Source organism: Argopecten irradians, chromosome 5, assembly GCF_041381155.1.
Source record: "Argopecten irradians isolate NY chromosome 5, Ai_NY, whole genome shotgun sequence".
Classification (NCBI taxonomy): domain Eukaryota; kingdom Metazoa; phylum Mollusca; class Bivalvia; order Pectinida; family Pectinidae; genus Argopecten; species Argopecten irradians.
The window spans coordinates 7,806,637-7,828,579 of NC_091138.1; the positions used below are offsets into that span (position 1 = coordinate 7,806,637).

The following is a 21,943-nucleotide window of genomic DNA, read 5'->3' on the forward strand; positions in this document are numbered from 1 at the left end:
CAGCTAGGCGATATCCTATTCTTTAATAAATCATATAAAGTTTCACAATCGAGTATTTATTTAAAAGAGTAACTGGCCATGGTTCAAGTTTCATTTTTCCTAAAATCAGATGTTTTATCACACTATGTAACATTGTACTACAGTATACTGTATATTTCATAAACGTGGTCCATAAACGTCGCCTGACAGTAGTGTAATGAAAAGTCAGATGTAAAGATGTAGATTGATGTATAAAATAAGGTCATTGTATTGATTTTATTACTTGTACTAGTGTTAAATCACATGTTGTTTCATTACAGATGGCTAACTACTTTGATCCAAATACTACAGTCCAAGTACCAGATACATTTGACTGGGATGGAATGGTCACCAACATGAACAAAATGCAGAAAATGATGAGTGGAGAAATGATCATTATGAATGTGCTGATGACCATCAATTTCACACGATTGGAAGAAGCTATGGCCAATATGATGACAACCAGCCTGCCAGATATGTCTGGTATGATTGGAATGGATCCATCAAGGTATATATAGATATGTAACAAGTGAAATAAGCTCCATATAATTATTAAGTAGCTGATGATTGGGTGTTAAAGCCATTCGCTTTTTCACGTAACCGGCCAGTGTTTGAATCCAGGCAGGGATATTGATATATGAAAGTCTGAGGACACCTGTCTGATAACGTGTCTTTCCTTCAGTAAGTCGTAGACTTTCTGTAAGACACTTATAGCAATCGTCTGCTTTCATCCTGGCCATTAGATTATTTCCATAAAATGTAAATGTATGTTTTGCACTGTATGTATGACCTTTTTTGAAAAGCTTATATAGTATATACTTTTTAATAAATAACATGAAGTAAAACACAAACAACTTTTATCATCGGAATAAAAAGGTATGAAAGTAGTTTGAATTATAGGTACCTGCTTTACATTTTGATCGGGTTGATGTGTGTCCGTATTATTGTTATATAGTTCAGTATTGATTTTTTATAAGTACTCTATTTGACCCAATAAGTACTCAGGGCAGTTGAAAAGTTGAGGAAAATAAGGGGGTGCTTAATGGAAACAATTTTGGACTAGGCTTTCATAAAATTATACTATAATGTAAGCCATAAATCAATTTGCAAAAGATATCAGTAATGAAACCAACACATTTATAATATTTTCAGTCTGCATTTAATTCAAAGTACATAAAGTTTAAGCCAAAAAATGGAGAGGGACGTTGTGTCAAATACAGTAAATATTATGTATAATATTTGAAATAACTTCAATAATCGTCATTGATTTAGAGCGGAAAGACTCTATGTACAATTGTCTAGGCTAAGTTAAGTTAGATGCTTGAGATTTATCATATAAACCCTATGATAAATTTCCTCTACATGATATATATACCTGGTAATTGTTTCTCTGTTAAAGCATGAACATGAACATGACATGGGAAGGATTGGTATCAGCTTTAACTGGCATGGGAGACTTGAACAAGTAAGTGATGAAATATGCATACAAGTCAACTCTTCCTTTTATATTATATAAACTATGTCTTCAAATGGTTTTCCTTTATATCATTTTATACTTAGTACACATGCTGTTGTCTGTTATGTTGTTTACCAATTATGTGCGTGTAGTGTAATATGTAGTGAATAAAAGGGCTTTGACTATAAACTTATTTTCCGAATTATAAGTTGCACCTGTGTATAAGTCTCAAACGCCTTTTTTTACGATTTTTTTTTTCAGTTTCCGTACAAGTTATATTAAGAGTAATTTGTTTTGAGCATTGATAAAACTTATATTTATAGTACCATTTTGAAAAGTTATTTTGTTAACAATTGTGCATTGTTAATCAGCACAAAATAGTACTTAAAAATTAAGTAACTACAGATGTAGACCAAAAAGCTGAATACAGTTTTGGTTATTTGCAGTGGACTAGAGCAAGCTGACATGATAAACATGTTACTGGGTATGCTGTTGCCAGGGAACTCTAGCGATATGATGCACGAGGTTCAGACCATGCAGGCTGTGTACACGAACCAAATGCATACCACCCTGCAGTTCATCATAAAGCATCTCACCTATTTCAACAGTGAGTACATTGTATAGCAAATTGAAATTCCTGTCTGAATCCAAGTGTAGGTTGTAAATTGTATCATAATATGAGAGTATCAGATATAATATCGTTTATTTAAAAATTTCATCTTTTCAATTTCAAACTGCGTCAAATATCTGAAATTAATTATTGGTTGGTGAATTTGTTGATAATTGAACTTATAACCACAGTAACTGTTCTTATATAAGGCTACAATTTATATGTGGTTAATATCCTCATGCCTTAAAGTGTACATTTCCATTTTTTCAGACACTGATACCATAGATTTACGGGCGTATCTTGGTTCAGTTGAGTTCAATAAGATACTAGATAATATGGCGACTGGCCCTGAAATGAATGCTGTAATATTAGAAACAGTTCATGCTATGATGACAGACACAGACAAGGTGAGAAGGAATGTCAATTTGAATAAAAAAAATCTTATGTACCAATGAGATATTATTGGTTGATTTACATTTCAAATAACAATGTTTTAAACAAGCTTTACTTGTATCAAACACAGTTTTTGTAATATGACTTTTGTGATTTACTTATCATAAAATAGGTTATTCAAAATACATTTCAAGAAAGTTTTTCAAGTACTAGTCCAGATGAAACCGTAGAACTGTGTAACACACAAGCTGATAACTATATGAAATGATCAACTGACTTTTTCAGTATTTTTTACGTTATCTTATCATATTGTTACAATTTCACACCAGTGTTACGTTCCTAACTAATTAGAGATTAACATGATTCTATAATCCAGGTTAACTACTTGATGAACAATCTAGAACAGCTTTGTTCAAACCGTACGGTCTTTGAAGGGATTTTCAAGGTACCAGCAGGTAACTCACTTGACTTTGGCCAAGTGTTTTCTTCCATCTGTGAATTTGATGTCAACATCACCAAAATGTTTGAGGAGCTGATAGAGAATGTTGATGGACTCTCAGATGTGGTAGGTAGATAAGAAAAGTTTAATAGGAATAGTGTTCAAATTGTTGATTTTTTAGTATACCTGACATGTAAATTTTAAAAATGTGATAATCAATAAAATTGTTCGAAATTGTGAAAGTAAATAAAATATCCAGTTTATCAAAGTTAAATGCCTTTGTTATTTACCATGATCATTTTAATGTAATGTACTCATGTAATTATTTACAAAATGTGGTTTATTTCCATTATGAAACTATTACTATGGTAACAATAGTGTAACTATCTGTTCCCAGGTGACAATGTACATGTCCCCGCCCCCCGGGTTAGAGGCCGTAAACTACACCACCATCATGGAGGAACAGGAGCTATTAAACAGTCTGATGGAGAGTCTGTTTATGCACTCGCCCACCATCACCATCGGAGGCAGTATGCAATGGATGAACCTGACAATATATCTCGTACAGCTGGAAGATTTCATGGGAAAATTATCAACAGCCTTCAATATGGATAATCTGTCCCAGTTAGTCTTCTTTAGCTTCATCTACCTCTGTCAGCCCTACCATGACAATTTTAGTATACTACTACTTAGTAAGAATTGCAGTTTTCGTGAATGGCGATAGGAGCAATTTTGAAATAATTGATGTTGAAACGGTAGCTTATGTACTTGCTAAATCCTGTATCATACCTCTCACCTTAATTTATTACTATAATTAATGATTCTCCAGATATTTTTTGAAGTTGTCTTAGCAATGGATTCTTATATGTATGACTGTGACATCAATTTTGTTTTACATTTGTGACCATAATTATAATGGGTACTTTTATCTTTCAGATTACCAAGTCAGAGTGTAGATTCTGCATTTTCTAGCCTCCAGGCCATACCAGAGATGGAATCCATGTTACAAATGATCAGTTTCTACGTCAAAATAGCCAAGGAAAGACTTACCCAAAGTATAGGTAAGATGGTTTAAACAGTATTATTCATGAACATGTATTGATATGTGTACATACATAACATAGGATATTTTGGAATCGGAAAGCTTATATAAATTATATTCCCAGGTATGTTACCAACCAGAAAGTTCCATTTGGAATACATGAATCAAACATAGTGAGATAAACACTGTTAAAATTTGTAAAAGGTTATGTTATTGTGTAGGATATGTGTCTTTTTCTTACTGAAATCTTTTTTTGCTCTTAGATGCTTCTGAAGACCCATTGGCCTCTTTAAAAGGCTTCCCAACTCTACAGAATCTGATGACAATGGCTGATGATATTCCTCACCTGTATGCGGTCTTAGTTTTTAATTCTATATTCCACCCCAGTAAGGTAATATTGTTTTGTTTCCATTTCATTAGCTTTGTAATGTTTGCTGTTGAACAAATACACACAAACCTTTCTATAGACATTGTAAATGAGGTTTGTGTAATATTTTACATGTAACCATTTCTTAGTTAAATTGCCTTTGAACCTCATTGACTTAATTATGATAAGTTCAAACTATTTTTGTTGATCCTGACCTCAATTTTCACCATATATTTATGTACATTAAATTTGAAATCCACTGATAACTTGGATATTTTACTATTGCACTGTTAACTTTGAGTTGACCAGGTTTAAGTGTATGTAATGTTTTATTTACAAAGAGATTGTTTTGTTTCCTAGTTTACTGCTGTGCTGATGTCGAGTTCCTGGGAAGAATTTTGTAACCAGACTGACCTCCCTGTGGATGTACCAGGCTCTAACTTCAATATGAGTGCTTTCCACACTGACCTTTGTGCTCTCAACTTGACGGCCTTGGAGGCTGAGGCTGCTGAATACCAGGCTGTATCATACGGCCTTCTGGTAAGTTAGCTTTATCAAAGCCTGTTATTGGGCTGAACGTTCTGTTCTACTTGGAATTCTTGTGAATTAGTATTTATGCCTCCTGCAATGAAATGGAAGATTATGTTGTGTAACTTTGTCTGCTGCGTCCTATCACACCCCATTGCGTTGTGTCCCACACAAAAAGTCACATGAAGGCCAGGATATTTAAGTTTTACAGACATTTCTAATTAGCTTTTTGGTTATGGTGAACACACAAATTACATCTTTAGAGAAAAAAATGCTATCAAGAAATAATTGTTTACATTAGAATGACTCACATTAGAATGACTTACAAACGGTATGTTGATATGATGCTATTGATTTGTGACATTTCCCAAATTTACTACTTATAGTTCTTACAGTCACAAATATCAAAGAAGTTTTTTGATGTTTGTTGTTTGAAAGTTAATGGTTGTGTTATACCTGTTTCAGAATTACACTGTCAATGTGACAGACACGGTGGTGAATATAACACAGCTGAGTGAACAGGTTACGGAGATGTTCACCCTACTGATCACTATAGAGAATAGTACGACCGAGGAGGAGATGGTACTGCCACAGTTCCTTAACTGGACGGTGTGGGAACATGTCAACAGTCACCTCATTACAGTCATCACAGACCCGAACAGACTCATGAAGTTAGTAGTCAAACTCTGTATACTGTTTATTGTTGTTGTCATAAAGAGTTATCTACTCTTGATTTGTTTATAATTAAGGTATCACTTGTTTTAGAGAAAATTCTGTTATTTTTCTCACAGATATATATAATGTAATAAATAGTCAATAACTGCTCTCAAAAGAAACTGGAATTATAACATTATACAGCAGAAGAACAAAACATATTGCTAATAGAAGTTGATAGCTTCAGCAGGTTATCTATTCCATCTTTTTCATGGATATCTACTCCTGTGGTTAATTGACTATGTTTCGGATGGTATCATGTTCGTTTTGTGATTTTTTTTTTATAAATAAATAAATATCTTGCTAGAATAAATTTAAACTTCACTCCCTTGAAGTCTAACAATTTTTATACGCATCTTTCTTACAGTATACAGAATTCTGCCGATTTTCTACAAAGCCTGCTGGCACAGCCTGGTATGGAGGAAGAGCTGCGTACCCAGTCTATTATATATGGTATACTGGGAGTGTTCATGGACAAACTGGACAATCTCAGTAACAGTAAGTATTATCAAATATCATACAGACCTTAGTGAGAAGATCAACTAGTGATTGTCAGCATTATGCTGAACTTCATTATTAATCATAGAAAACCATATCTTCAGAATTCAAAAAAATTGTTTATATACAGTATATTAACTTCTCTATTATTTCTTGACAAGGTGTATGGTCATTCATAACTATGCACTGATATTGGTTATACTTACTGTATTTTGTTTTAACCTTCAGAAACTGTTTTGAACTTTGCTGAAATCCTGGCCAATGATACAGAAACACTGAAGCTATGGAACCTCTTAAATACACCAGGAGTTCTGGAAATATTGATGTTCTCTGCAAACTCACAACAGGTAATATTGAAAATTACTACTCTTGGATAGCTTTCTACTAATGATGTACAGGAAAACTATGTAATCTCTAAAATAAAAATTGATTGTATTCTAAGATAAACATTTGTAATTTTGTTTTGTCTTTATAGCTTTTGTTATACGATTAGAACAAGACTTGATAAAAACTAAAAATATTTCATAAAGCAAAAATTGTTAGTAATTCATATAAGAAAAATAATCATTGTATGAATTAAATACTGTGAAACGATTCATTATCTGATATTTGAATTTAGTACAAAGTGCAAACTGTGCCAAAAAAAACCTAAAATAAACATGTGCGCTAAACTTTATCATTTTACAGTAGATTGTATTTTATCATATTTTCTGTTTCGTTGGTACTGATGGTTATTTGAAATGATCTACTGTTGATTTTGCTGTAACTATTTTTTGTTCATATTTCCCAGTTCACCGAGTTCCTGACCATGGAGAATGCGACCGAAGCCCTCCTAAAGATCTGTGATCCCAACACTAACTTATCAGCCTTATTTACGGTCCCTAGTGGTGTACAAGTGGACTTACATCAGCTGCAGATGGACTTTTGTGGAGTCAAGTTGGACCTGCTGGAGCAGGAGTTCATGGAGGAAATCATGGAAGTTATCAACAAGGTGTGATATATTGTAATACAGATCTTTGTGGTAGTGTCTCTCTCAGCAACAATAAACTTTACACAGCACAGATTAACAAAAGACTATTCAATTAGTAATAATATATAAATCAATAGACTAAATAAGTATTCTGTTCTGTCTTTAATGAATATATTATTTGATTGAGAGTTTTATCTCCTGTCAAATTCTTTTAATTGCCACCTAAAGTCTACAAACCTTTTTCAGTATTTGATGTATTGACGTCTCATCATATTAATGAAGCGTAAGACTATTATTGTTTGATACCCTCAAGGGAAGTTTGTTTAAAATAAATTATTTTTTGTTCTTTTGCCAGTATATGGATAACAGTACAGAGTTGAGCTGGACAGACATCACGGCCCAAAATCTAAGATTGACTCAATGGATAGAACTGTGGTCTGTGAATGCCCCAACACTAGACCTGCCGTCTCTGGCCAATCTACAGGCAATGTTAGAGCAACAGTATGGGCAGGAAATGGTGGACTGGTCATGGTAGGTGTATTACACAAGCACATAAAGAATTTCCCAATCTTTGTGAATGTTATGGTATATATTTATTACAACCTGGTAATTTGATATACTGATACTAACTTTTCTCTAAGCTTTTATTTTATCCTTGATTTGTAAGGATTTGTTCTACTCGTTATTTTCATGTTTTCAAATTTAGAAACAAGTTGCAAAAATTAATATTGGGAAATTTAACAATTGAATAATAATTTCTATCAATATAGATGATGTAGATATTAATTCACAGAGATAGACTTTTGTGAATTTACTCGGATTGCGAAATTCGCAATAGTAAATCTTATGCGAATGAGTGTAGTTTAGAGTATACTGTGCACTCACAAAAGACTAGGTACTGTGTATTACTTGTCTTAGACATTACCTTGAGACATTGTGTATTGTTATCATTTACAGGACTAACATGTTTGGTCAGACCATTGGCCCCATCTCAGATCCAGACCTAGCCAAGGCTATAGCCACAGTCAACTTGATTTTAGAGGTGGTCAACGGTCGTCTGGACCATCTCACTGGTAGGTAGACTATTATGATGAAATAACGAGTGTATTTAATTTCATTAATACCCTCTCTTGGTTAAATACCAGCTGATAAGAAAATTACTTCCTGAATAACATAAAGAGAGAAAATGTAATTTCTAGGTTTCTAGAACTTTATGTTGATTGTTGTCCAGCTGATAATCATTCTCCAATATTAAACTGAATGCAGTGCAATGTTTATATTTACTTTTTATAAGAACTCCTCAAGAAATTTTGCCCTGTCAAGAACATAAAAGCTATTTCAATAGCCATTTCTTGTGACCACTGACTGGTTAATTGTGACGTCACAATAATAATGATGGCAAAATAAGCGACTAGCAGTCCTGGACTGAACAACACCAACTGTGTTTAGTAAGGTAAAATGGAGTTAAAATATAAATATAGAGGAATGATACATGAACTCTGTCCTCTCTGTTATAGACTCTGTTAGTTTGAATACACTCCTAATGAATGATACTGATGTGGAGAAAATGTTACAAGCCTATCTGAATATAGTACAGTACAGCACAGATCTTCTATCACCGGACAGTGACCTCCATGTGGAGCGGGTAAGTCAGCAGTCTAAACAATCAAATGATTCATTGTCTATGCTTAAATGGAGGAAGACAATATATGAACATTTGATTTAACCAATGGGATAATATAATAAGTTATAATGTATAATGTAGTATCAGTTGTTAGGAATATTTTAAATAAAATTTTCATCTAAAAAAATCATTCTTAATATATTTTTATTCTGATTTAGTTGTTACAACTGATCGAGAATGGCAGTGTTCTGATGTCTATGTGTGAGAGCTCCTCTCTGGACACCTATCTCTCCAAGACTGGACAAGCCTCGAATTTGACCATCAGTATACAGACAGCTTTGTGTATGAATCCTGAGGTTTTCCTACAGGACCTTCAGGCACAGGCTGAGGCCGCTTACATAGAAACACAGGTGAACTATTACAGACACACAAATTGATACAGTGATGTTTTTAATCGCTAATGTATCAGCAGATTGATAAAATATCCACAACAGGTTTTGTTCTGATGGATTAGAAATATTGCTGTATGAGTATGTGTACCTCTGAAAAATTTCAAACATTTTTGTACCATGACTATCCTGGTGATAAAAATTTGATTGACATTTCCTTGATTAAAATGTATTGTTAATTCAGCAGGTCAATATGGCTTGTACATAGTGTTAATTATAAATTCAATCACTCATCTGATGGAGCATACTTCTCTCCATTGTGGTAGTAATTGGCTTTCGTGCTGGAGGTCAGGCTTCATTTCTCAATACAAACTTATTATAACAAGTAAAAATGGACTTCAGTCAAAATTATTAATATAACTTACACAAGGAGATAATTTAAGTAAGTGCTTTTCGTTAGTAGAAATCCATGTCAGGGTTCAATAGTTGATAGTCTTGTACTTCAAAACAATTGTGTTTAAATTATGTATACTAATACATTAACAGCTAATGAGGATATGGAACAGCTCGGAACCATTGAGTGTTAGCTGGAATGATCTGAATAGTAATGTAGAGAATATGACTAGACTTCTGACGTCTCTCCTCCAACAAGAACCGATGGTAGACATGGGGGCTTGGAACATGTTTGGTAACTTCAGCATGCTGATTAAGTCTTTTGAGGAAATACTACAAGATCCAAACATGTAAGTAATATTATTGATGTTGGTAGAACTTTCACAATAATTCAGTAATTAAATTTAGACCTCATTAAATTCGTTATAACTTGAAAACCCTGTTACATTCTAAGTATTTTGTTGGTCCTATCCAGACAATGATGTCAAGTACACTTAACTAGAGTACTCAGATAAATTAAATTTCTTTCATTGTTTCATTGACTTTTGAGTTAACAAGTGTTACCTGTTTGTCTGATGCTTATAGATTGATTAACAAACAAATGAGTAGATTTATCTTAATTTCGTGGGGGTTTTAAGACCATTTGTTTATTTTACAAAGTTAGATAGATATTCTGTGATGATATGACAATGGGTTTGTTTCCTTAGGTTACTTGAGATGTCGTCCAGTGTAAATCCGCTAATGTCCATGGAAATAGAATCGGACCTGGCTCCATTCCTTGATGTATGGCATCAGTTATACTCCAACATGCACATGATGATATCCTCTGTTCAAGGTAATGTTTGTAAAAATGGCTCAATTCTTTCTTTTGATAATATATTTACCATCACACACAGGGAGTGGCATATAGTATTACTCTTGCCCATCCATTCCTGTTTCATGATTTTCCACCCAATAGTATCCTGCTATGCTATATAGAGGCAAGACATTTATGCCTGTAATATATCATGTTGTTAAATCATAATACTTACCAAAATATTTCACAAAACTACAAGTTGTATTTGTAATTCAGCAATAGTCATTCAGAAGCATCAGATATGAACTCGTATCTATGTGGACTGTTGCTCATTTTGCATAAACTTTTCTACCAGATGGAAAACCAGTTAACAGCAGTGTGATCTTGGGTCTCCTGAATTCTTTGTCCTCACTAGAAACTGACTACGGAAAGGCGGTGAGTACTACAGAGTAACATGGTAGACACGTTCTCGACTTAAGGTGTACATGGTACCAGTGTTTGATCAGATTGGTAGTATCAAAGATGTGCATGATATTCAGTGAAAGCTTCAGGAATAAAATGAACTGACTTTCATTTGATATTTACTTTAGCATTCTGTGTTCAACGTGTGTTTCTTTGCCCAAACTAAAAATGATCCCCACTTGTATTTTCCAAGTTTATAGTTTATATTTGCATCATATAATATCACATAGGTTTGACAGATGATCCTCATTCAAATTTTATATTGTAAACTGGTTGTGTTTTAGTTTGAGGAGTTGGCACAGCATGCAGATGTACAAGCTGTAGTGTGTGACATGACCACTCTCAGTGGCTGGTTTCCCCTTGAGGCCACACAACTCAGTAGTGCAGTGTGTGGTTTCCCTAGTAACAGATGGCTCGACAGAATCCAGCAGGAGTTTGGCACCAACAGTACAGTCCCTTCTCGGTTACTGAAAATGGTATGTTAAAGTAGCAAATTCTACATACTGTTCATTGGTTTTAGATTAAAGGGTTGAAAGACAAAAAGCTTGCCTACACAACATCTCATGAACCTCTGACATATATAACATTGGTGATATAATCGCAATATAAAATATTACCACCAATTCTCTTTTGTTGTTAGTAATTGTTCAATGTCAAAGACCAACATTTCTGTCTGTTATGAAATTTTTACTAGTTTTGAAAGATTTCTTTTGTTAGTTTTACCTTTATTTAATCAATAAAGGCATTAACTCAGCAATAATGAATATAGCTAATACAATAATTGTCTTTGATGATTAGCCAAATGTACATATGCATAAACCGTCAAAATTTGGAGTGTTAACTCCCTTTGTTTGAAGTAAATAATATGATGTATAATCCAACTTAGTAATGCATCTGGTATTATGAACATCTGGGAGGAAAAGGGCATGGGACATTGTACATGTATTCCAGGTCCTTTAAACATTTTGTCTTTGTATTTCTATTGAACAGATCGAGACAATGTTCCCACAACACTTTACGACAGATGTGACTTGGGGAGAATTGTTTGACCAGGTACAGAACCTCACAGAAACAGCCATGACATTGACTGGTAACCATACAGAGATTCTGATGGAGGCAATCCTTGGGGCCCTAGGGGGCATGACACAGTCTGATGAGGCCATCGACAGGTACACTCTTACCTTTAATTATCAGATTTTCATTAACAAAGCAATATTTTACATTGATATTCGACTACTATCCATAAGGCATTTGGAAATGTAGTTTTATAAACTTTTTTGTCCAGTTATAAAATTTGTACTTTTTTGGCTCATTAACAGTTCAATGGACTGGCTGAATATGTTGGGTGATGGCTCATCTGTTATGTCTGCTCAAGGACTCCTGAACTTCCTCACGGAGGTGAACAAATACCTCAACAGACAGATGCAGCAGCTGAAAGGTTAGTTATATACTCAGGGGCCAACTTGATGCACATTTTTCTAAGAAGTGAAGTCTTCAGAGAAGATCTAGCTCATAGGCTGAAGAGCTTCCAGAAGCAGAAGATGTACAAATTAAGATATCAGAAGTTATATTCTTGAAGAAGAAAATGACAAATTGAGTGAAGCCCTAGTTTAAGTTTCTGCTTTCATAATACAATTGAATATATGAAATAGTTAATTATCATATTATTACAACTGTTATCCTTTGATGATTACAGACCAGGGCAATAACATCCCGCTAGCAGTCCTGCTACCTAACAGTACTCTACTAGCTGACCTACTGGAACAGCTGAATCACGAAACAGCTGCCGGTCTGCTAACGGCCTACATTAACCCTGACCAGGTATGTGTTTTTATTGTCAGATTTACAGTAGATCTTCACTGAAAGCATACTTTCCTGACTTTTACAACATTCATATGCAACAGCTAGAATGGTGATATGCTCCATTGTCAATGCTGACACTAACTTTACTCCAAATGTTCACTTGCACGTTTATTTAGTCCCATTCACTACACATTGTGGGTAAAGTTTGATTTCACTGTATATTATTAGCTCACCTGGCCCGAAGGGCCGGTGACCTTATGTCATGGCGCGTCGTCCGTCGTCCGTCGTCCGTCCGTCGTCCGTCGTCCGTCGTCCGTCCGTCCGTCAACATTTCCTTTAAATCGCTACTAGTCATAGAGTTCTGCATGGATTGTAACCAAATTTGGCCACAAACATCCTTGGGGGAAGGGGAACAGAACTTGTATAAAGTTTGGCTCTGACCCCCCGGGGGCAGGAGGGGCGGGGCCCAATAGGGGAAATAGAGGTAAATCCTATAAATCGCTACTTGTCCTAGAGTTCTGCATGGATTGTAACCAAATTTGGCCACAAACATCCTTGGGGGAAGGGGAACAGAACTTGTATAAAGTTTGGCTCTGACCCCCCGGGGGCAGGAGGGGCGGGGCCCAATAGGGGAAATAGAGGTAAATCCTATAAATCGCTACTTGTCCTAGAGTTCTGCATGGATTGTAACCAAATTTGGCCACAAACATCCTTGGGGGAAGGGGAACAGAACTTGTATAAAGTTTGGCTCTAACCCCCCGGGGGCAGGAGGGGCGGGGGCCCAATAGGGGAAATAGAGGTAAATCCTATAAACCGCTACTTGTCCTAGAGTTCTGCATGGATTTTGACCACAATTTGGCCACAAACATCTTTGGGAGAAGGGGAACAGAACTTGTATAAAGTTTGGCTCTGACCCCATGAGGGCAGGAGGGGCGGGGCCCAATAGGGGAAATAGAGGTAAATCCTATAAATCGCTACTTGTCCTAGAGTTCTGCATGGATTGTAACCAAATTTGGCCACAAACATCCTTGGGGGAAGGGGAACAGAACTTGTATAAAGTTTGGTTCTGACCCCCGGGGGCAGGAGGGGCGGGGCCCAATAGGGGAAATAGAGGTAAATCCTATAAATCGCTACTTGTCCTAGAGTTCTGCATGGATTGTAACCAAATTTGGCCACAAACATCCTTGGGGGAAGGGGAACAGAACTTGTATAAAGTTTGGTTCTGACCCCCCGGGGGCAGGAGGGGCGGGGCCCAATAGGGGAAATAGAGGTAAATCCTATAAATCGCTACTTGTCCTAGAGTTCTGCATGGATTGTAACCAAATTTGGCCACAAACATCCTTGGGGGAAGGGGAACAGAACTTGTATAAAGTTTGGCTCTGACCCCCGGGGGCATGAGGGGCGGGGCCCAATAGGGGAAATAGAGGTAAATCCTATAAATCGCTACTTGTCCTAGAGTTCTGCATGGATTGTAACCAAATTTGGCCACAAACATCCTTGGGGGAAGGGGAACAGAACTTGTATAAAGTTTGGCTCTGACCCCCCGGGGGCAGGAGGGGCGGGGCCCAATAGGGGAAATAGAGGTAAATCCTATAAATCGCTACTTGTCCTAGAGTTCTGCATGGATTGTAACCAAATTTGGCCACAAACATCCTTGGGGGAAGGGGAACAGAACTTGTATAAAGTTTGGTTCTGACCCCCCGGGGGCAGGAGGGGCGGGGCCCAATAGGGGAAATAGAGGTAAATCCTATAAATCGCTACTTGTCCTAGAGTTCTGCATGGATTGTAACCAAATTTGGCCACAAACATCCTTGGGGGTAGGGGAACAGAACTTGTATAAAGTTAGGCTCTGACCCCCCGGGGGCAGGAGGGGCGGGGCCCAATAGGGGAAATAGAGGTAAATCCTATAAATCGCTACTTGTCCTAGAGTTCTGCATGGATTGTAACCAAATTTGGCCACAAACATCCTTGGGGGAAGGGGAACAGAACTTGTATAAAGTTTGGCTCTGACCCCCCGGGGGCAGGAGGGGCGGGGCCCAATAGGGGAAATAGAGGTAAATCCTATAAATCGCTACTTGTCCTAGAGTTCTGCATGGATTGTAACCAAATTTGGCCACAAACATCCTTGGGGGAAGGGGAACAGAACTTGTATAAAGTTTGGCTCTGACCCCCCGGGGGCAGGAGGGGCGGGGCCCAATAGGGGAAATAGAGGTAAATCCTATAAATCGCTACTTGTCCTAGAGTTCTGCATGGATTGTAACCAAATTTGGCCACAAACATCCTTGGGGGAAGGGGAACAGAACTTGTATAAAGTTTGGTTCTGACCCCCCGGGGGCAGGAGGGGCGGGGCCCAATAGGGGAAATAGAGGTAAATCCTATAAATCGCTACTTGTCCTAGAGTTCTGCATGGATTGTAACCAAATTTGGCCAAAAACATCCTTGGGGGAAGGGGAACAGAACTTGTATAAAGTTAGGCTCTGACCCCCCGGGGGCAGGAGGGGCGGGGCCCAATAGGGGAAATAGAGGTAAACCCTATAAATCGCTACTTGTCCTAGAGTTCTGCATGGATTGTAACCAAATTTGGCCACAAACATCCTTGGGGGAAGGGGAACAGAACTTGTATAAAGTTTGGCTCTGACCCCCCGGGGGCAGGAGGGGCGGGGGCCCAATAGGGGAAATAGAGGTAAATCCTATAAACCGCTACTTGTCCTAGAGTTCTGCATGGATTGTGACCACAATTTGGCCACAAACATCTTTGGGAGAAGGGGAACAGAACTTGTATAAAGTTTGGCTCTGACCCCATGAGGGCAGGAGGGGCGGGGCCCAATAGGGGAAATAGAGGTAAATCCTATAAATCGCTACTTGTCCTAGAGTTCTGCATGGATTGTAACCAAATTTGGCCACAAACATCCTTGGGGGAAGGGGAACAGAACTTGTATAAAGTTTGGTTCTGACCCCCCGGGGGCAGGAGGGGCGGGGCCCAATAGGGGAAATAGAGGTAAATCCTATAAATCGCTACTTGTCCTAGAGTTCTGCATGGATTGTAACCAAATTTGGCCACAAACATCCTTGGGGGTAGGGGAACAGAACTTGTATAAAGTTAGGCTCTGACCCCCGGGGGCATGAGGGGCGGGGCCCAATAGGGGAAATAGAGGTAAATCCTATAAATCGCTACTTGTCCTAGAGTTCTGCATGGATTGTAACCAAATTTGGCCACAAACATCCTTGGGGGAAGGGGAACAGAACTTGTATAAAGTTTGGCTCTGACCCCCTGGGGGCAGGAGGGGCGGGGCCCAATAGGGGAAATAGAGGTAAATCCTATAAATCGCTACTTGTCCTAGAGTTCTGCATGGATTGTAACCAAATTTGGCCACAAACATCCTTGGGGGAAGGGGAACAGAACTTCTATAAAGTTTGGCTCTGACCCCCCGGGGGCAGGAGGGGCGGGGCCCAATAGGGGAAATAGAGGTAAATCCTATAAATCGCTACTTGTTAGAGACATCTACATGGATTGTAACCAAATTTGGCCATAAACATCCTTGGGGGAAGGGGATCAGAACTTGTATAAATGTTTGCTCTGACCCTCCAGGGGCAGGAGGGGCGGGGCCCAATAGGGGAAATAGAAGTAAATCCTATAAATCGCTACTTGTCCTAGAGTTCTGCATGGATTGTAACCAAATTTGGCCACAAACATCCTTGGGGGTAGGGGAACAGAACTTGTATAAAGTTTGGCTCTGACCCCCCGGGGGCAGGAGGGGCGGGGCCCAATAGGGGAAATAGAGGTAAATCCTATAAATCGCTACTTGTCCTAGAGTTCTGCATGGATTGTAACCAAATTTGGCCACAAACATCCTTGGGGGAAGGGGAACAGAACTTGTATAAAGTTTGGTTCTGACCCCCCGGGGCAGGAGGGGCGGGGCCCAATAGGGGAAATAGAGGTAAATCCTATAAATCGCTACTTGTCCTAGAGTTCTGCATGGATTGTAACCAAATTTGGCCACAAACATCCTTGGGGGTAGGGGAACAGAACTTGTATAAAGTTTGGCTCTGACCCCCGGGGGCATGAGGGGCGGGGCCAAATAGGGGAAATAGAGGTAAATCCTATAAAATCGCTACTTGTCCTAGAGTTCTGCATGGATTGTAACCAAATTTGGCCACAAACATCCTTGGGGGAAGGGGAACAGAACTTGTATAAAGTTTGGCTCTGACCCCCCGGGGGCAGGAGGGGCGGGGCCCAATAGGGGAAATAGAGGTAAATCCTATAAATCGCTACTTGTCCTAGAGTTCTGCATGGATTGTAACCAAATTTGGCCACAAACATCCTTGGGGGAAGGGGAACAGAACTTGTATAAAGTTTGGCTCTGACCCCCCCCCGGGGGCAGGAGGGGCGGGGCCCAATAGGGGAAATAGAGGTAAATCCTATAAATCGCTACTTGTCCTAGAGTTCTGCATGGATTGTAACCAAATTTGGCCACAAACATCCTTGGGGGAAGGGGAACAGAACTTGTATAAAGTTTTGTTCTGACCCCCCGGGGGCAGGAGGGGCGGGGCCCAATAGGGGAAATAGAGGTAAATCCTATAAATCGCTACTTGTCCTAGAGTTCTGCATGGATTGTAACCAAATTTGGCCACAAACATCCTTGGGGGAAGGGGAACAGAACTTGTATAAAGTTTGGCTCTGACCCCCCGGGGGCAGGAGGGGCGGGGCCCAATAGGGGAAATAGAGGTAAATCCTATAAAATCGCTACTTGTCCTAGAGTTCTGCATGGATTGTAACCAAATTTGGCCACAAACATCCTTGGGGGAAGGGGAACAGAACTTGTATAAAGTTTGGGCTCTGACCCCCGGGGGCAGGAGGGGCGGGGCCCAATAGGGGAAATAGAGGTAAATCCTATAAATCGCTACTTGTCCTAGAGTTCTGCATGGATTGTAACCAAATTTGGCCACAAACATCCTTGGGGGAAGGGGAACAGAACTTGTATAAATTTTGGTTCTGACCCCCCGGGGGCAGGAGGGGCGGGGCCCAATAGGGGAAATAGAGGTAAATCCTATAAATCGCTACTTGTCCTAGAGTTCTGCATGGATTGTAACCAAATTTGGCCACAAACATCCTTGGGGGAAGGGGAACAGAACTTGTATAAAGTTTGGCTCTGACCCCCCGGGGGCAGGAGGGGCGGGGCCCAATAGGGGAAATAGAGGTAAATCCTATAAATCGCTACTTGTCCTAGAGTTCTGCATGGATTGTAACCAAATTTGGCCACAAACATCCTTGGGGGAAGGGGAACAGAACTTGTATAAAGTTTGGCTCTGACCCCCCGGGGGCAGGAGGGGCGGGGGCCCAATAGGGGAAATAGAGGTAAATCCTATAAATCGCTACTTGTCCTAGAGTTCTGCATGGATTGTAACCAAATTTGGCCACAAACATCCTTGGGGGAAGGGGAACAGAACTTGTATAAAGTTTGGTTCTGACCCCCCCCGGGGGCAGGAGGGGCGGGGCCCAATAGGGGAAATAGAGGTAAATCCTATAAATCGCTACTTGTCCTAGAGTTCTGCATGGATTGTAACCAAATTTGGCCACAAACATCCTTGGGGGAAGGGGAACAGAACTTGTATAAAGTTTGGCTCTGACCCCCCGGGGGCAGGAGGGGCGGGGCCCAATAGGGGAAATAGAGGTAAATCCTATAAATCGCTACTTGTCCTAGAGTTCTGCATGGATTGTAACCAAATTTGGCCACAAACATCCTTGGGGGAAGGGGAACAGAACTTGTATAAAGTTTGGTTCTGACCCCCCCCCCCCCCCCCGGGGGCAGGAGGGGCGGGGCCCAATAGGGGAAAATAGAGGTAAATCCTATAAATCGCTACTTGTCCTAGAGTTCTGCATGGATTGTAACCAAATTTGGCCACAAACATCCTTGGGGGAAGGGGAACAGAACTTGTATAAAGTTTGGTTCTGACCCCCCGGGGGCAGGAGGGGCGGGGCCCAATAGGGGAAATAGAGGTAAATCCTATAAATCGCTACTTGTCCTAGAGTTCTGCATGGATTGTAACCAAATTTGGCCACAAACATCCTTGGGGGAAGGGGAACAGAACTTGTATAAAGTTTGGTTCTGACCCCCCCCCCCCCCGGGGGCAGGAGGGACGGGGCCCAATAGGGGAAATAGAGGTAAGTCCTATAAATCGCTACTTGTCCTAGAGTTCTGCATGGATTGTAACCAAATTTGGCCACAAACATCCTTGGGGGTAGGGGAACAGAACTTGTATAAAGTTTGGCTCTGACCCCCGGGGGCAGGAGGGGCGGGGCCCAATAGGGGAAATAGAGGTAAATCCTATAAATCGCTACTTGTCCTAGAGTTCTGCATGGATTGTAACCAAATTTGGCCACAAACATCCTTGGGGGAAGGGGAACAGAACTTGTATAAAGTTTGGCTCTGACCCCCCGGGGGCAGGAGGGGGGGGCCCAATAGGGGAAATAGAGGTAAATCCTATAAATCGCTACTTGTCCTAGAGTTCTGCATGGATTGTAACCAAATTTGGCCACAAACATCCTTGGGGGAAGGGGAACAGAACTTGTATAAAGTTTGGCTCTGACCCCCCGGGGGCAGGAGGGGCGGGGCCCAATAGGGGAAATAGAGGTAAATCCTATAAATCGCTACTAGTCATAGAGTTCTGCATGGATTGTAACCAAATTTGGCCACAAACATCCTTGGGGGAAGGGGAACATAACTTGTATAAAGTTTGGCTCTGACCCCCCGAGGGCAGGAGGGGCGGGGCCCAATAGGGGAAATAGAGGTAAATCCTATAAATCGCTACTTGTCCTAGAGTTCTGCATGGATTGTAACCAAATTTGGCCACAAACATCCTTGGGGGAAGGGGAACAGAACTTGTATAAAGTTTGGCTCTGACCCCCCGGGGGCAGGAGGGGCGGGGCCCAATAGGGGAAATAGATGTAAATCCTATAAATCGCTACTTGTCCTAGAAAGTTTCTGCATGGATTGTAACCAAATTTGGCCACAAACATCCTTGGGGGAAGGGGAACAGAACTTGTCCACAATAGGTATTTTGACATATGATCCTCCAATCAAAATATTTATATTGTAACTGGTTGTGTTTTAGTTTGAGAGGAGTTGGCACAGCATGCAGATGTACAAGCTGTAGTATGGTTGACAAGAACCACCTCTCTCAGTGGCTGGTTTCCCCTTGAGGCTCACACAAACTCAGTAGTGCAGTGTGTGGGTTTCCCTAGTAACAGATGGCTCGACAGAAATCCAGCAGGGAGTTTGGTACCAACAGTACAGTCCGCCTTCTCGGTTGCTGAAAATGGTATGTTAAAGTAGCAATTCTACATACTGTTCATGTGGTTTTAGATTAAAGGGTTGAAAGACAAAAAGCTTGCCTACACAACATCTCATGAACCTCTGACTATATATAACATTGGTGATATATTCGCAATAAAAAATATTACCACCGATTCTCTTTTGTTGTTAGTAATTGTTCCAATGTCAAAGACCAACATTTCTGTCTGTTATGAAATTTTTACCAGTTTTGAAAGATTTCTTTTGTTAGTTTTACCTTTATTTAATCAATAAAGGGCATTAACACAAGCAATTAATGAAAATAGCAAATACAATAAAAGTCTTTGATGAATTAGCCCAAATGTGTCCATATGCATAAACCGTCACAATTTAGGAGTGATTAACTCCCTTTGGTTTTGAAGTAAATAATAAGAATTATAAATCCAACATAGTAAAGTGTCAACTGAGTAAATAAATAACCGAACTGGTAGGAAAAGGGCAATGGGGGGAATTGTACATGTAATCCCCAGGTCCCTTTTAAACATTTTTTGTCTTTCTGTATTTCTATTGCACAGATTCGAGACATCAATGTTCTCCACACAACGACATTATACGAACAGATGTGACTTGGGGAGAAATGTATGAGCCAGGGTACAGAAACCTCACAGAAACAAGCCATGACATAAACTGGTTACCCTACATAGATTCTGATAGAGAGTCAATCCTTGGGCCCTAAGGGGCACGACAACAGTCAGATATAGGGCCATCGACATGAACAACGTCATTACCTTCTAAATATCAGGATTTTCATTAACAAAGCAATATTTTACATTGATATTCGACTACTATCCATAAGGCATATGTAAATGTAGTTTTATAAACTTTTTTGTCCCAGTTATAAAATTTGTACTTTTTTGGCTCATTAACAGTTCAATGGACTGGCTGAATATGTTGGGTGATGGCTCATCTGTTATGTCTGCTCAAGGACTACCTGAACTTCCTCACGGAGGAGGTGAACACATACCTCAACAGACAGATGCAGCAGCTGAAAGGTTAGGTTATATAATCAGGGGCCAACTTGATGCACATATATTCTAAGAAGTGAAGTCTTCAGGAGAAGATCTAGCTCATGGCTGAGAGAGCTTCAACCAGAAGCAGAAGATGTACAAATTAAGAGATCAGAAGTTATATTCTTGAAGAAGAAAATGACAAATTGAGAGAAGCCGCTAGTTTAAGTTTTCTGCTTACATATTACAAATGAATATATGAAATAGTTTAATTATCCATATTATTACAACTGATTATCCTATATAGATGATTACAGACCAGGTGCAATAACAGACCGATAGCAGTCCCTGCACACCTAACAGTTACTCTAACTAGCAGACCTACTGTAACAGTCGAGAAATCACGAAACAGCTGCCGGTCCTGTTCTAACGCCATACATTAATCCCTGACCAGGTATTGTTGTTTTTATTGTCATATTTACAGAAGATCTTCACTGAAAGCATACTTTCCTGGACTTTTACAACATTCATATGCAACAGCTAGGAATGCGTGAATAATGCTGCCATTGTCCAATGCTGACACTAACTTTACTACCAAATGTTATTCACTTGGCAACGTTAGTTGTAGGATCCCATCTCACTACAGACATTGTGGAGTAACAGTATTGCTTTCACTAGTATATATTATAAATGATACTCTCCATAAAGGTCAATTTAACATTTTGCTATCTTTCTTGTTCAGGGAATTGTTTCTCTGAATTTCGACAGATTGTGTTATGATTTTGATTATTGTATTCATGATTATTATTAACTTGCAGTTTTTGGAGTTGACCCTCACCGATAGATGGCTGACTGCGGTTTGTAACATGACGCTGTTCGAACAGACATTTATCTTCCCTAACGGTACAAATACCCAGCTGATTCAGCAGGACTTGTGTGCTGATGCTCAAAGTCAACAGTCTATCATCAGAGAAATTCTTCAGAAACTGAATATAGCTGATGTTTTAAATTCAGTAAGTAATTTATTGAAATACTTTGTAGTCAAACTTTCTTTACACCAAAATGAAAAACTCTACAAAGTTTATATTTAATGATACACAGGTATTATGTATGCTGACAAGGTCATTTTTCATCACTTTTAG

The 21,943-nt window shown here is 39.3% G+C and overlaps 1 protein-coding gene across 1 annotated transcript in view; it reads left to right on the forward strand.

Annotated features, from left to right (window-relative positions):
* LOC138324242 (uncharacterized) overlaps window positions 1-21,943 on the forward strand; it is a 54,258-nt gene that overhangs the window by 16,978 nt on the left and 15,337 nt on the right. The window contains exons 17-41 of the mRNA XM_069269318.1: window positions 300-526; window positions 1,418-1,483; window positions 1,921-2,081; window positions 2,355-2,491; window positions 2,854-3,042; window positions 3,314-3,540; window positions 3,853-3,977; window positions 4,222-4,349; window positions 4,686-4,865; window positions 5,319-5,524; window positions 5,935-6,065; window positions 6,294-6,412; window positions 6,856-7,056; window positions 7,391-7,566; window positions 7,993-8,108; window positions 8,553-8,680; window positions 8,878-9,069; window positions 9,595-9,791; window positions 10,149-10,276; window positions 10,593-10,672; window positions 10,984-11,175; window positions 11,690-11,868; window positions 12,019-12,137; window positions 12,396-12,520; window positions 21,620-21,814. Coding sequence (XP_069125419.1) covers window positions 300-526; window positions 1,418-1,483; window positions 1,921-2,081; window positions 2,355-2,491; window positions 2,854-3,042; window positions 3,314-3,540; window positions 3,853-3,977; window positions 4,222-4,349; window positions 4,686-4,865; window positions 5,319-5,524; window positions 5,935-6,065; window positions 6,294-6,412; window positions 6,856-7,056; window positions 7,391-7,566; window positions 7,993-8,108; window positions 8,553-8,680; window positions 8,878-9,069; window positions 9,595-9,791; window positions 10,149-10,276; window positions 10,593-10,672; window positions 10,984-11,175; window positions 11,690-11,868; window positions 12,019-12,137; window positions 12,396-12,520; window positions 21,620-21,814 — 3,924 coding nt within the window. The remainder of the gene's footprint in view (window positions 1-299; window positions 527-1,417; window positions 1,484-1,920; window positions 2,082-2,354; window positions 2,492-2,853; window positions 3,043-3,313; window positions 3,541-3,852; window positions 3,978-4,221; window positions 4,350-4,685; window positions 4,866-5,318; window positions 5,525-5,934; window positions 6,066-6,293; window positions 6,413-6,855; window positions 7,057-7,390; window positions 7,567-7,992; window positions 8,109-8,552; window positions 8,681-8,877; window positions 9,070-9,594; window positions 9,792-10,148; window positions 10,277-10,592; window positions 10,673-10,983; window positions 11,176-11,689; window positions 11,869-12,018; window positions 12,138-12,395; window positions 12,521-21,619; window positions 21,815-21,943) is intronic.